This window comes from Gorilla gorilla, chromosome 8 (genome assembly GCF_029281585.2).
Source record: "Gorilla gorilla gorilla isolate KB3781 chromosome 8, NHGRI_mGorGor1-v2.1_pri, whole genome shotgun sequence".
NCBI lineage: Eukaryota > Metazoa > Chordata > Mammalia > Primates > Hominidae > Gorilla > Gorilla gorilla.
The window spans coordinates 46,538,206-46,554,257 of record NC_073232.2 but is presented as its reverse complement, the minus strand read 5'-3'; the positions used below and the strand labels follow the sequence as shown (position 1 = coordinate 46,554,257).

Genomic DNA, 16,052 nt, shown 5'->3' with positions numbered 1-16,052 from the left:
TGAAATATATGAGAAAAAGCTTTGAAAACAGTTGAAACACTCTGTTTCATCTTATTAATTTAGAGATGCCAATGAGAAGTGATGGTAACACTTATAATATCAAAATAAATGTTTTTCTGTGTTTTCTTTTGAAAAACATTGGTACTTATCAGTTTTTAGCTACTCTTAACTGCATTACAAGCTTTTCACTTAATTACTAGTCACAAGAAGTTGAGTTGGGTGTGTCATTTTGCCATTTCATGTCTTTATTGTAGGTTCGAGACTATAAGAGGCTTACCCCCATTTCTGTGCTGGACCATGCACTAGAATCTTTAGATAACCTTCGGCCTGGGGACTGCATTGTCTGTTTTAGCAAGAATGATATTTATTCTGTGAGTCGGCAGATTGAAATTCGGGGATTAGAATCAGCTGTTATATATGGCAGTCTCCCACCTGGTAATTATTGACTTTCCTCTTGACAAGATATGAAATCTCCTATCTTTGCAATTTATGTTCAGATATATATAAAAAAATGGTAAACAATATTGAATTAAGCTGCTTGATGTATTGGTAGTTTGTTAAACGTCATATAAAATAAATAATTTTTTATTTCATCTTAGTGGAAATAGAAGTATTTTAATTATAGTTCTTGTTAGTTGCTGCTATTATTAGACTGTATCTTAAATGTTGAGTTTATTATTTTCTTACAGAAATGTCATTGAAATCTGGACTTGACCATGTCCTTTTAAGTTGTAGTCCTGAAATCTGTGTCCTCAGGAATAAGGCTAGTGTGCTGGGGGATTGTGTTGCTATATGACGGAGTATTTGAAGGAATGGATGTAAAGGATAAGTGGCTCTTTGAGGATATAAAGAAATAAAGTTTGAAACAGTAAAGGTTTTATCATTAAAAATGGGAAGAACAGGAGGTGAGGGTTTCCAAGATGTACTTAGCTTGATGTAATAAAAGACTGAGAACACTGATTTAACATAAATTGTTCTTGTTTTAGGGACCAAACTTGCTCAAGCAAAAAAGTTTAATGATCCCAATGACCCATGCAAAATCTTGGTTGCTACAGATGCAATTGGCATGGGACTTAATTTGTAAGTAATTTGTTTTTAATAAGATGAATATTTGGTGAGTTAAATGGTGGTTTTTTTTGTTTTTCAGTTTTCTGATTGGCATTAATGACCAAACACTATGATTTGGGAGAATAAATATTATAGGCTAGATTTGAGGTTTGTCTTGCCTACACCTATTGAGGGAAATAAAAAGAAAATATTAAATAGTGCCAGGACTTTTCTTAGGGACAGGGTCTTGCTCTGTTACCCACGCTGGAGTGCAGTGATCAAATTGTAGCTCAGTGCAGTCTTGAACTCCTGGGCCCAAGTGATCCTCCTGCCTCAGCCTCCAGAGTAGCTGGGACCACAGGCACACACCACAAAGCCTGGTTATTTTCTTTTTTTGGGGGTAGTGACAAGGTCTTACCCTGTTGCCTAAGCTAGTCTCTAACTCCTGGCCTCCAGTGATCTTCCCACCTCAGCCTCCCAAAGTGCTAGGATTACAGGCATGAGCCACTACACTTGGCCCACACTAGGACATTTGAATGCTGCCCACCACTACTGCTAACCTATTGTACTACGTCACTTTACTTTCAGTTTCTCAGTCAGGTGTCCGAGTGCCTATTATGCACGTGGGTCTAGTTATGATCTCTAAATGATAACAATGTTAAGCCTAAATATTATTTATTTATGTATTTGTTTCTTTTTGAGACAGAGTCTCACTCTGTGCCCCACGCCGGAGTACAGTGGTGTGATCATGGCTCACTGCAGCTTCAAACTCCTGGGCTCAAGCGGTCTCCCTGCCTCAGCCCCCCGAGTACTAGAGCAACAGGCACGCACCACTGAACCTAGCTGATGTTTTTAATTTTTTGTAGAGACTTGGGTCTTGCTATGTTGCCCAGGCTGGTTTTGAACTCCTGGCCTCAAAACAATCCTCCTGCCTCAGCCTCCCAAAGTGCTGGGATTATGGGTGTGAGTCACTGTGCCAGATGTTCCTTAATTTTGTAAGTGGCAGTCAAGGTTGCAAGAGGACCTAAGCTAGTATTGGAGTGAGCATTATGCAATGACCCAAGTATTGGAGGGTTTTTCATACAGTCTGCAGGATCACTTTTATTTCTGTTTCAGGAGCATAAGGAGAATTATTTTTTACTCCCTTATAAAGCCCAGTATCAATGAAAAGGGAGAGAGAGAACTAGAACCAATCACAACCTCTCAAGCCCTGCAGATTGCTGGCAGAGCTGGCAGATTCAGCTCGCGGTTTAAAGAAGGAGAGGTTACAACAATGAATCATGAAGATCTCAGTTTATTAAAGGAAATTTTGAAGAGGCCTGTGGATCCTATAAGGGTAAGAGGTAACATGTTAATTACTACTTCTCTGTGGGGGAGAGTCATTCTTTCCCTCACCCACCATCCAGACTCTCACCTCAGACACATTTCTGGATACAGACATAAGTGAAAGAAAATTTTGTGCCATGAAAACTGCATTAAAAAAAGCACTACTTTATTGCTTTGGAGAGCCACAGAGATCCTTTGATCAGAGAATGGTATGCAAGTGAAGGTCCAGATTGACAAAGTTTAGTGAGCCTGATTTGCCTCTACTTCCTTCTGGAATCTAGCAGCGGGAAGGAACAGGGAGAAAAGCAGTTTCTTCAGCTGAGCACACAGAGCTACATTAGTGGACTGAAAAATGACCAGAAGCCTGAATATAGACGAAACCTTGTATTGCTTGGGGCAAAAACAGCCCTAAGCAATACAACTTCATCCAGTGAGGAGAAGGTTAAATTTTGGTTAATATTAGTTAATGAGTTAGAATTGTACATATTTGAAACAAACTTTCTAGTAATAGTTAAAATTTAAAGTTCTCTGGAAAATTCACTTACATGGCTTATCTCATTTGTCTGTGACACTAGATGAAGGGGAATATAGACATGAGATCATACAGGGAGAAGCATGCAGGGAGAGAAGCTTCCAGGGGAAGGCTGTGCTGGAATCATTTCTGTAACTTCTTAGCAGTACAGTTAGGTTCGTGGGTGGCTCCTGTGACCTCCCTGCTTCCCTCCTGGGCACCTCATGTCTTGGACTCTTCCTCCCTCCCTTACGACTAATCTCTCTTGCCTCTTTTCTTCTGTCTTTTTCATTCACTTTCTCTCTCTGTTTCATACTTCATTCCTTATACTTTCCTGTGGCCATGTCCTAATGCTGTAATGTGTAGCTAAAGAGAACTCGCTTCCAGTTTAAAAATGTTCTCATGTCTTTCTAGATGTATATATCTATGTTAGTTTTATTGCCTTGGTTAAAGTGACTGGGTTTTTCTTATTCATTTTAATTCAATGAGGAGAAATGAGACATGGAAAATGGTTTTACCCTGGAAAACAGGTTTTTCTTTCCTTTTTTTTTTTTGAGATAGTGTTTCACTCTGTTACTCAGGCTTCAGTGCTGTGGCATGATCACGGCTCACGGTAACCCCAATCTCCTGAGCTCAGGACCTTGCACCTCAGCCTCTTGAGCAGCTGGGACTTTAGGTGCTCACCACCATGCTTGGCTGATTTTTAAAAAATTTTTTGTAGAGATGGGAATCTCCTTTTGTTGCCCGGGCTGATCTTGAGCTACTGTCCTCAAGTAATCCTCCCACTTTGGCCTCCCAAAGTGTTGGGATTACAGGCATGAGCCACTGCACCTGGCCGTAAAATCTTTTTTTTTTTTTTTAGACGGAGTCTTGCTCTGTTGCCAGGCTGGAGTGCAGTGGAGCAATCTCGGCTCACTGCAAGCTCTGCCTGCTGGGTTCAAGTGATTCTCATGCCTCAGCCTCCCGAGTAGCTGGGATTACAGGCATGCACCACCACACCCAGCTAATTTTTGCATTTTTAGTAGAGACGGGGTTTCACCATGTTGGGCAGGATGGTCTCAATCTCCTGACCTCGTGATCCGCCCACCTTGGCCTCCCAAAGTGCTGGGATTACAGGCATGAGCCACCACACCCAGCCCATAAAATCGTTTTTTGTACACTGCCAGGTCATCATAGGTTTTAGAAATATAACTAAAATGTAAGCAAAAGACTAATTTCTCAGTGGCCATAATCTGTCATTTTTACTAAATCATCAACTTTTCTAATTGGTAATAAATGGTAAAATGATATTTTTTCTCTTTTACTCAAATTCTTGGCATTTACTTCATTTGGTGAGAGCTTAGCCTGAATAGGACTTTATCATGCAATAACTTAAGAAAATTTGTCCTTTTTTTTTTTTTAAAAAAATCAGCTTATAGTTGTTTTTTCTTTCACTAAAAGGCAGCTGGTCTTCATCCAACTGCTGAGCAGATTGAAATGTTTGCCTACCATCTCCCTGATGCAACACTGTCCAATCTCATTGTAAGTGGAAACTCCCTTTCACATCTCCCCTAAAAATGTTGATATGTCAAGTGATTACTGGTTAACCTCATGAGCATGAATGGATAGTCTGCCTTTGAGAAGTTGCTATTTATAAAATTTATTTTACAAGCGAAAATTTTTTCTCAAAATCTTTTGGGACTTTAGCCCTGAGGAATTTCCTCTCAGTATTTCAGGTGGGGAAGGATATGAGGGAGTGATTAAAGCAAGCCTTTATGGAAGTTTGTTCTGGATTAAAGAGATTGTCTTTTATAGACTTGAGTATGTTATTCATTGTTCATTTTAATTCACTTAGGCAGTCCAGTAATTTCTGTCTTTTTTTCCCCAAGGATATTTTTGTAGACTTTTCACAAGTTGATGGGCAGTATTTTGTCTGCAATATGGATGATTTTAAATTTTCTGCAGAGTTGATCCAGCATATTCCACTAAGTCTGCGAGTGAGGTATGTTTTCTGCACAGCTCCTATCAACAAGAAGCAGCCTTTTGTGTGTTCTTCACTGTTACAGGTAAGCCTTTATCTTTAAGCTATTTTGAGTTCCTTCTGGTTGATGCAGGTTCCCCAAACAGTACTTTGTTATTCAAAATAAAATAATTAGAAGAGTACTCTGTAATATGACAGAGTTTGTAAAAACTTAAATAGGGGTTAATAGTAGCAATAGTGTTCAGTTTTCTTAAGTGTAAAGCACTGAGCCAGGGGTTACTGTCTTGTATGAGCACCATGCCAGGGTTCTAGCCTCTTTTAACTCATTTGGGTAGGGATGCAAATCTCTGACTTCTGAGAAGCACAGGATTCCTGGGGGCCAGGAAGGACAGTGGACTATGGAGAACCATAAATCTCTACCAAGGCCGGGTGCAGTGGCTCACGCCTGTAATCCCAGCACTTTGGGAGGCCGAGGCGGGTGGATCACCTGAGGTCAGGAATTCGAGACCAGCCTGGCCAAGCTGGTGAAACCCTGTCTCTACTAAAAATACAAAAATTATCCGGGCATGGTGGCGGGCACCTGTAATCCCAGCTACTCAGGCGGCTGAGGCAGGAGAATCACTTAAACCAAGGAGGCAGAGGTTGCGGTGAGCCAAGATCGCACCATTGCACTCCAGCCTGGGTGACAGAGCGAGACTCTGTCTCAAAAAAAAAAAAAAAAACTCTACCAAGGTTTATCATAACAATACTTTTATTTTATTTTGTTTTATTTATTTTATTTTTGAGGCAGGGTCTTGCCCTGTTGCCCAGGCTGGAGTGCAATGGTGCAGTCACAGCTCACTGCAACCTCAACCTCCCTGGTTCCAGTGATCCTGCCACCTCAGCCTCCCAAGTAGCTGGGACTACAGGCATGTGCCACCATGCCCAGCTAATTTTTGCATTTTTTGTAGAGACAGGTCTCTCTATGTTACCCAGGCTGGTCTTGAGCTCCTGGAGGCAAGTGATCATCCCGCCTCAGCCTCCCAAAGTGCTGGGATTACAGGCATGAGCCACCTAGTCCAGCCTAATATTTTAATTATTAAAAATGTTTTTGAAAGGATCCAAATGTCCAACAAGAGGGAAAAGGTTAACTACATTATGGCATATACACTTGATTGGATATTAGGAAGACATTGCAATGATAATTATGATGATAATGAAGAAATCTACATAAGTGGTTACACTATAACAGTAAGTGAGGGAAGCGGTTCAGAACTGTATGTACCTTATAAACATAACATGTTCTCTCACCTCCCGCCCTATTTCCTCTGCTTTGCATGCGCTCCCCACCCCACTAAACCCAAAGGCCTCCTCTTCTCTGAATCTTGTCCTGACTCACTGAGATTCACTGCCATTTCCTCTGTAGGCCTGAGCATTCTGCATATGAGCTATATTCTAATCAAATCTAGCTCTAAACTTATTTTTTAAATAACATAAATAGTCCAGTGCTGTGGCTCATGCCTGTAATCCCAGCACTTTGGGAGGCAGGAAGGATTGCTTAAGCCTAGGAGTTCGAGAACATCTCCAGCAACATAGCAAGACTCTGCCCTTTAAAAAAAAAATTACATAAATAATACATACATTCTCTTCATACAAAATGAAAACATTACAGATAGCTTAAATGTGGCTCACTCCCCAGTCTTAGTCCTCTGAAATAACTACTTGTGTAAGTTTGTGTGTATCTTTGCAGACTGTTTTTCATTGCGTTTGCCTATGTGCATGTTCATGTGGAAACACTAGATTTGTTGTGAGGGTGCATTTCCCCATAAAAAATTATCTTTTTTTTTTTTTTGAGACAGAGTCTCACTCTGTCGCTGAGGCTGGAGTACAGTTGTGTCATCTCAGCTCACTGCAACCTCTGCCTCCTGGGTTCAAGCGATTCTCGTGCCTCAGCCTCCTGAGTATCTGGGATTACAGGCACGTGCCATGCCTGGCTAATTTTTGTATATTTTGTAGAGGCAGGGTTTCGCCATGTTCCCCAGGCTGGTCACGAACTCCTGAGCTCAAGCAGTCCACCTGCCTCAGCCTCCCAAAGTGCTAGGATTACAGGCATGAGCCATTGTGCCCAGCCCTATCAACGTTATCTTAATGAATTACTCACAACTTGCCTTTTCTTTTTCTCTTAATAATATGTGTTAGAGATCTTCCATGTCCAGATGTTTACCTAGAAAATATGTTTCTTAGAGCTGGCATTTGTGAAAAACTTAGCTAGCATAAGGTTGAAGTTTATGGAACAGTCTTAAACTGCTGTAAACTGACCTGAGTGGAACTCAGTCCCATGGCCTTGGCCCCATTCACACCGTCCTTTAAACAGCTATTCTAGTGAATAGAAGCTCTTTACTAAGGTGTAGGGAGTCTCTGGAACGTGCAGGTCAACAGTTGCTTGTTTTCTTAAGATAAGGTCTCACTATGTTGCCCAGGCCGCAGTACAGTGGCACAATCATAGCTCACTGTAACCCCAAACTCCTGGGCTCAGGCGATCCTTCCACCTCAGCCTCCTGAGTAGCTAGGACTACAGGTGTGTGCCATGATGCGTGGTGTGTTTTCTTTTTGAGATGAAGTCTCACTCTGTTGCCCAAGCTGGAGTGCAGTGGTATGAGCTTGGCTCACTGCAACCTCCGCCTCCCAGGTTCAGGCGATTCTCCTGTCTCAGCCTCCCGCGTAGCTGGGATTACAGGTGCCCGCCACCATGCCTGGCTAATTTTTTGTATTTTTAGTAGAGATGGGGTTTCACCATGTTGGCCAGGCTGGTCTCGAACTCCTGACCTCAAGTGATCCACCCGCCTTGGCCTCCCAAAGTGCAGGGATTACAGGCATGAGCCGCCACACCCGGCCGCTCTGTGTGTTTTCTGTTTAAAAATTAGAATATGAAATCTAGAGGCTTTTCCTTTTTTCCTGATCTTTGTCATTACTGAACTATGAAAGAGCTCAATCACATTAATGACTTAGGATGCCCCTTAGGACTGTGATTTGGAAGCTGTGCTCCATGGAGCTCCTTTAGGGCCAGCTGCTGGATGGATGGATGGATGGATGGATGGATGGGCGGGCATCTCTCCCTGCTCTCTCTGCATAGCTCCTTACTTAGCTCTTTTATGTATTGGGCTTCCACTAGTTGTTTGTGGCCACAAAAAATAGAGCCACTGCCTTTATAAGATAACTTGAGAACTCATGCTTGGCCTGTCCTGCCTAGCAGGTAGTGTGGTCACATTTCTACCCTTTATGGCTATCCTACTTGGCATTTATTAAACTTAGCAGAGTGGACCAGACTGAATTTAAAAAAATTGTGGCATTATTTAACTACAATTGATCTAAAACTGCTCTTCCTCTCCGAAGTATTAACCTTGCTTAGGTTAAGCATTTAGAGATAATTTCCCCTAATCAGGAAATGAATCATTTGAAATCAGCTTGAATCTTGAAGCTGAAGATTTTATTTAAACTCTTGCTTGAGGGGTCTTACTGTGTGGTTGTATGTCTGTCTTCTGTAGTACAGGTGATGTATAATATTGCCTAATGTCTGGAATGCAACATGGTTTTGAAAGCACATTCCCTAGCAGTGTCTTGTGGTTCAAGACAGGGCTGTGATGTCTCACGTTACCAGTGAGGAAGCTGAAGCAAAGAGTGGTGACTTGGCCAAAGCCACACAGCTCGCAGGAGGCAGATCCAAGATTGACTTCTGACCAGCCTTGCACCAGGCCACCTCAGAGGGTTTCTATATAATAAGGGAGGACAGCTAGGTGCGGTGGCTCACGCCTGTAATCCCAGCACTTTGGGAGGCCGAGGCAGGTGGATCACGAGGTCAGGAGTTTGAGACCAGCCTGACCAACATGATGAAACCCCGTCTGCACTAAAAATACAAAAATTAGCTGGGTGTTGTGGCGGGCGCCTGTAATCCCAGCTACTCAGGAGGTTCAGGCAGGAGAATCACTTGAACCCAGGAGGCGGAGGTTGCAGTGAGCCAAGATCGTGCCATTGCACTCCAGCCTGGGTAACAGAGCAAGACTCCGTCTCTAAAAAATAAGGGAGGACATTAACAAGATAGAGAAACTTAAGCTCGTATTTGAGGTTATAGGACTATTACATATGAGATAGAAATAGGAGTCTTCAGGTACTGTCTGTCCATAGCTTAGAACATCACATATTCCTAAATAAGAGTTAACAGACTTAGGCCCTGGAAAGTTAGTCCTTCTACAGCTTCTTTTTTCTTTTTTAACTGCTCCTTGTGGAGCAGGGATACCTTATAGGTAGTGTGCCCAGAGTAGCCCTTGAACTTCTGCTGCACATACTATTACCCTGGTTTTAGAAAAAGAAGGAAATCATCTTTTTTTGTTTTTTCTTTCTCCAAATGGTCTCACTCTGCTGGAGTGCAGTGGCACGATCATGGCACACTGCAGCCTTCACCTCCCTGGGCTCAGTAATCCTCCACCTCAGCTTCCTGAGGAGTAGATGGAATCACAGGCACACACCACCATGCCCGGCTAATTCTTTGTGTTTTTTGTATAGATGGGGTTTCTCCATGTTGCCCCAGCTGGTCTCGAACTCCTGGGCTCAAGTGATCTACCCGCTTCAGACTCCCAGAGTGCTGGGATTATAGACGTGAGCCACTGTACCTGGCCTTATAAAGTATTAAATGTTCTTTAAAATGTAGAAAAGTATAAAGGAGAAAAGAAACCACCTGTCTATTGAAATACAACCACAATTAATGTTTTGTTTTGCTTTCTTTTTTTTCTCTTTCTAATTATAGACTTAAGGGAATTCTGACACTTCTCTGAAACCCTTTTCCTCTTTCTCTCTCAGTTTGCCAGGCAGTATAGCAGGAATGAGCCCCTGACCTTTGCATGGTTACGCCGATACATCAAATGGCCTTTACTTCCACCTAAGAATATTAAAGACCTCATGGATCTTGAAGCTGTCCACGATGTCTTGGATCTTTACCTGTGGCTAAGGTACCAACATTTTTCCTTTATGTGCTCTCATTTTTCTAGTAGGACAAATTAAAGGTTTTATGAATTTGTTTTTCTATTTCAAATTATGGACATATTTGCAAGATGCTCTATATTATGTCTATTGTCCATAAAGGCAGTTCAACTGATGGAATGGTTTATAGTTTATACCCATTCCAAAAATGACTTGAGTTCTTGCAATTCTAGTTAAGATGGCTTGGTGAGAAGAATGGTCCACTGGACTCCTGCTGGTCAAAGGATGGTCCTTGGACCAAAAGCATTGGTATCACCTGGGAGCTTGTTAGAACTAAGGAGTATCAGGCCCATGCCTGACTTGATCAGATTCTGCATTTTAACAAGATCCCTGGGTGATTCACTTGTACATTATCATTTGAGAAGTCCTGTTCTAGGCCAGTGATTCTCAAAGGAGGGGCATGTCCCTCTCCAGGAGTGTATCAGAGTCTATTGAGGTATAGTGCCGACCCACCCTCAGGATGACATATTCCTTGGATGTGTGGGGGCAGAAATCAAGGTTGAGCAAAGGCACTGAAGAGAGTTTGCAAAAAGAACATTTAGAATTAATCAATGTCATGATGTAGGTGTGCCATTGAGAGTTGTCCAGTGACTGCGATAAGAGCTGTTGCTATAATGCTAATGTGTCTTTTTCCCAGCTACCGATTTATGGATATGTTTCCAGATGCCAGCCTTATTCGAGATCTCCAGAAAGAACTAGATGGTATTATCCAGGATGGTGTGCACAATATCACTAAATTGATTAAAATGTCTGAGACGCATAAGCTGTTGAATTTGGAGGGCTTTCCATCAGGGAGCCAGTCACGATTGTCAGGAACCTTAAAGAGCCAAGCTAGAAGGACACGCGGCACCAAAGCTCTAGGGAGTAAAGCTACTGAGCCACCCAGCCCCGATGCAGGAGAGCTGTCCCTTGCTTCCAGATTGGTGCAGCAAGGACTCCTCACTCCAGACATGCTGAAACAGCTAGAAAAAGAGTGGATGACACAACAAACTGAACACAACAAAGAAAAAACAGAGTCTGGGACTCATCCAAAAGGGACGAGAAGAAAGAAGAAGGAACCTGATTCGGACTAGTTTTCTGTTCCTGTTTTTTTTTTTTTTTATTTAATTTTGCAAATAAAAATTTATTTTGAATCCTTTTTCCTCATATGCATTTACTCTCTCCTCTAGTATTGTGGCTATCTGGTACTGGGGGATTTTTGGTGTGTGTGTGTGTGTGTGTGTGTGTTTGTTTGTTTTTTCTTTTTTTGCACAGAAAAATCTCTCTTGATGACTAAACTTTTTTTTTTTTCAACATTTAGAAAATACTAGGATATCATAGAGGTTTAATTTAAGTCTTTATATAATGGCCATTTGTAGAATAGTACTAAGACAGTGCACTATAAGGAACTCTGCATGGGAATAAAATCACTTTGGTGAATTGTTTGACCAGTTTCCTATGCCATGCTGAGGATGTCATGGATGCAGTTCTTTGACAAACATTGCTGTCTGTTGTACCCATATACCAGAGGCTATTTAGGTGCTGGAAATATGCAGTAAGCAAGACTGACAATCTTCTACCCTCATGGATCTCATATTTGGTAGGAGAGACAGGAACAGGTTAACATAAATCCTGTCAGATCGGTGAGGGCAGAGATTGTAGTCTATTTCACTGCTGCATCCACAGTATCTGGAATATAGCAGAAGCAAAATCAGTCTTTGTGAGATGAATGGGTGTAATTTTAGAGATGAATGCTAGAAAGAATAAGGAAAGAGTGATGCTGAGTGGCAGGGAAGGGCTGTTTTAGGTAGGGTGGTCTTCCCTTGTCCAAAGGCCAGCCTACACTTGTCCAGCGAAGTTTTCAACCCTGTTCAGAAACCTAGCTAAAAGGGGTTTAAAGGTGGAAGCTTTGGAGTTAGATGTGGTTCCTTTTCATATCACAGCTTAGTAGCCTTGCCATCTCTGGGCTTGATCTCACATCTGAAGAAAATGGTCAGTACGCTCACTTAGAGTTGTTTTGGAGGTTAAGTGTGATCACGTGCCATTTAGCACAGGGCCTGGCACACAGGAAGCATTTTATTATATAAATGAACCTGAAGGTTTGGGTCCAGTCTGGGCTGTGAATTGAGCTCTCAGATTATTCTGACAACTGAACTAATTTCTTGAGCAACTATTGAATTGGGGCTGACCTCCTGGTAGGGATTAAATATGATTTGACTCAAATTGGGTGAGGGAACGTAGCCAGATCTGCAACCTCTCTCTGCTTTTTTCTTTGGTAGTTCAGAGGTAACATTTAACTGAGATGACAATCTTCATTCTGACCTTTGCCTTCATGGGAGTAAAGGCTGAGTGGGTGGCACTGACTCTATTTCCCTCTTGCTTATGGATAAACTAGTGAAATGCCTGGAAGGGCTTATCTCTTGATATTCTGCAGTGGGGCAACTGCAGCTTCTAGAATTTGCTTACCCCTGTGACTTACACCATAGCAGACATAATCATTCTTGTCCAGATGGTTACAAGAAATATCTATGAACTGAACCAAATAGTGGATTTGGTCCCATCGTATGTAAGTGATGGGGTGCATCACTTAGAGTGCTGTTAACTCTCCCATTTTCTCCAGTTTGGGGGCCAGAGTTGTTAAGTCAGAGAAAAGACTTAGGCAAGACACTTAAAAACTAAGGCAAGTGAAAAGTCCTGAATATGTTAAATAAAGAAGTGGCTGGGTGCAGTGGCTCATACCTGTAATCCCAGCACTTTGAGAGACCAAGGCAGGAAGATTGCTTGAGGCCAGGAGTTTGAGACCAGCTTGGGCAACACAGTGAGACCCCATCTCTACAAAAAATTTAAAAAATTAGCCGGATATGGTGGCATTCACCAGTAGTACAGCTCCTTGGGAGGCTCTGGTGGAAGGATCACTTGAGCCCAGCGTGTTGAAGCTGCAGTGAGCAGTGATCATGCCACTGCATTCCAGCTTGGACAACAGAGCGAGACCCTGTCTCTAAATAAGTAAATAAATAAAGTTAAAGCCTCAAATAAGAGAGGTGGGGGTGGGAGGTCCTGTAAGGGAAGGGCTGCTTGAACATTCAGCTAACGAGCATTTATAAATAGTGATAGTTTGCCCTTTCACATCTCCTTCCTTTGGAGGGAAAGGAGGGAACTGTGGTTAGAAGAAGAGACTGAAGAAAAGATGGCAGCATGTGAAGCAAAATAGGAAAAATAGAATTGGAGTGGCCCTGGAGAATTATCTTCAGTGTACCTAAAATTGTCACCAGGAAAGCAGCCTAGTCTTCCTTCTCTGCAACAAGCTTGTCATGTCACTTATCTTTCTTTGTGGGCTTCAGGGCCAGCTAAATTCCAGGCATTCATTTCCATTTCACTATGGTCATGTCAGTCTTTGTGAGAGACAGCTCTTTCCTATCCTTGCAGTCTTCTCACAGATTTTGAAGTACTCACCTGAGAGCCCTCCGTGGATTATTATGGATTCCACTGAACTTAAACATGGGATGTGGGCTAAGGCTTAGAGACTAATCTCAGCCTATCACTATACAGACCTGATAATTTAATAAAATGTGATTAGAAAATGACTGGGAATAATATCCAGTGACTTGTAATGTTTTGTATGTTATATATATGGAAGAGTGTAAATCTGCGAAATGAAACTCTTGAAAAGTGACTGTAAATCACAAATATATAAAACTGTCATCACAAATTAGAGTCTCTTATGACTCAAAACTGGGAGTCTGTAATTATGATGCAGTCATTCTGTGTGTGTCTAACTCAAACCTATTAGGATGTAATGAAAAGTAGAGATTTGCTATGGGACAGGCAAATGGATAAGGGAGTCATGCTGAGATTTCCCTCCCCTGTTTCACAGCTTTAAAATACATAAACCTGGCTGGGTGCAGTGGCTCACGCCTGTAATCCCAACATTTTGGGAGGCTGAGACGGACAGATCGCTTGAGCTCAGAAGTTCAAGACCAGCCTGTGCAACATGGCAAAACCCTGTCTCTACAAAAAAAAGCAAAAATTAGCCTGGCATGTTGGTGTGCGCCTGTAGTCCCAGCTACCTGAGAGGCTGAGGTGGGAGGATCACTTGAGCCCAGGAGGCGGAGGTTGCAGTGAGCTGAGATGGCACCACTGCACTCCAGCCTGGGCGACAGTACCAGACCCTGTCTCAAAAAAATAGCTAAACCTCCACCTATAGTATCTCTAGATAAAGTAATTTTTAAGTTTTCTTCTGTTTCTTACATTATTCTAATTCCTTTTTTTTTTCCCTGCTTGGTTTGATTTCTACTTTTATTGTTGGAAACTTGTCTCATGTGTCTAGTAATCCTTGCCTGTGTCTATGTTTAAAAGTGAAGAAATAAGCTAATGGAGAGCTCTGTTTATAGGCCTAATGTCTTTTCAGTTTTTATGCAGGTTGATTGGATGATAAGCTGGCTTTTTAAATGATTCCCTAAGTGTCAGTATCTGTAAGGTTTATTTTACTTTATTTTTTGAGTCAGAGTCTCATTCTGTTGCCCAGGCTGGAGTGCTGTGGCATGAACTCTGGTCATTACAACCTCTGCCTCCCAAGGCCAGGTGCAGTGGCTCACGCCTGTAATCCCAGCACTTTGGGAGGCCAGTGGCGGGGGAGGGAGTGAATCATGAGGTCAGGAGTTCGAGACCAGCCTGGCCAATATGGTGAAACCCAGTCTCTACTAAAAATATAAAAATTAGCTGGGTGTGGTGGTGTGTGCCTGTAGTCCCAGCTGCTCAGGAGGCTGAGGCAGGAGAATCCCTTGAACCCGGGAGGCGGAGGTTGCAGTGAGCCGAGATTGTGCCACTGCACTCCAGCCTGGGCGACAGAGTGAGACTCCATCTCAAAAAACAAACAAATATACAAATAAACAAACAGAAAACAACCTCTGCTTCCCAAGTTCAAGCAATTCTCCTGCCTCAGCCTCCTGAGTAGCTGGGATTACAGGCGTGCACCACCACACCCAGCTAATTTTTGTATTTTTAGTAGAGACTGGGTCTCACCATGTTGGCCAGGCTGGTCTCGAACTCCTGACCTCAGGTGATCCCAAAGTGCTAGCATAAGCCAACATGCCCGGCAGTATCTGTAAGGTTTTTTGTTTGTTTGTTTGTTTTCGAGATGGAGTTTTGCTCTTGTTGCCCATGCTAGAGTGCAATGGTGTGATCTCAGCTCACTGCAACCTCCGCCTCCTGGGTTCAAGCAATTCTCCTGCCTCAGCCTCCAGAGTAGCTGGGACTACAGGTGCACACCACCACAGCCGGCTAATTTTTGTATTTTTATTAGAGATGGGGTTTCGCCACGTTAGCCAGGCTGGTCTCAAACTTCTGACCTCAGGAGGTCCACCCAGCTTGGCCTCCCAAAGTGCTGGGATTACAGGCGTGAGCCACCATGCCTGGCCTGTAAGGTTTTTTAAACATAAACTTAAAAAAAAAAAAGTTAGGATAGTTTTAGATTTGCAGAAAAATTGCAAAGATAATACAAAGAATTCCCATATACCCAACACATTTCCCCTATTAACATCTTACATTTCCCCCATTAACATCTTACATTAGTATGGTACGTTTGTTATAATTAATGAACCAAGACTGATACATTATTATTAACTAAAGGCCACAGGTCGTTTAGATCTCCTTAGTTTTTACCCAGTGGCCTTCTTCTCTTTTGGATCCCATCCAAGACACCACATGACATTTAGTCATCTCCTTAAGCTCCTCTTGGCTGTGACAGTTTCTCAGACTTGCTGTAGATGATCTCGACAGCTTTGAGTACTAATCACATATTCTATAGACTATTCATCAGTTGGGATTTGTCTGGTGTTTTTCTTATGATTAGACTAGGATTTGGGTTTTGGGAGAAAGAGCCCAGAGGTAAGGTGCTGGTCTTATCACCTCATATCACGGATCTGTACTGTCAACATGACTTCACCCTGCTGAAGTTGACCTTCATCACATGCCTGAGGACAAGATGTCAGGTTTCTTCACTGTCATGTTACCCTTTTCTCATTTTCTATACTGAACTCTCTGGAAAGAATCACTGTGTATACTGTGCTCCACCTCTTTGAGGGTGGAGTATCCATGTACATTCTTCTGCATGGGAGATTGGTCCTTTCTCCCTCACATATATTTATGCAGTTATTTGTTAACATCAGTACGGGCTAATGGAAATGTAGACTTTGGGTTATAATCCAATCATACTTT

General features: G+C 42.4%; 1 protein-coding gene across 2 annotated transcripts in view; it reads left to right on the top strand.

Moving 5' to 3' along the window:
* Positions 1-10,995, top strand: part of SUPV3L1 (Suv3 like RNA helicase) — a 29,566-nt gene extending 18,571 nt beyond the window's left edge. For both annotated transcript variants that reach the window (XM_019035500.3, XM_055353622.2), the window contains exons 9-15: positions 255-435; positions 987-1,080; positions 2,164-2,383; positions 4,325-4,405; positions 4,753-4,929; positions 9,678-9,826; positions 10,495-10,995. In XM_019035500.3, the coding sequence (XP_018891045.2) occupies positions 255-435; positions 987-1,080; positions 2,164-2,383; positions 4,325-4,405; positions 4,753-4,929; positions 9,678-9,826; positions 10,495-10,930 (1,338 nt within the window). In that variant the 3' untranslated portion in view covers positions 10,931-10,995. The remainder of the gene's footprint in view (positions 1-254; positions 436-986; positions 1,081-2,163; positions 2,384-4,324; positions 4,406-4,752; positions 4,930-9,677; positions 9,827-10,494) is intronic.
* Positions 10,996-16,052: the final 5,057 nt, after the last annotated feature.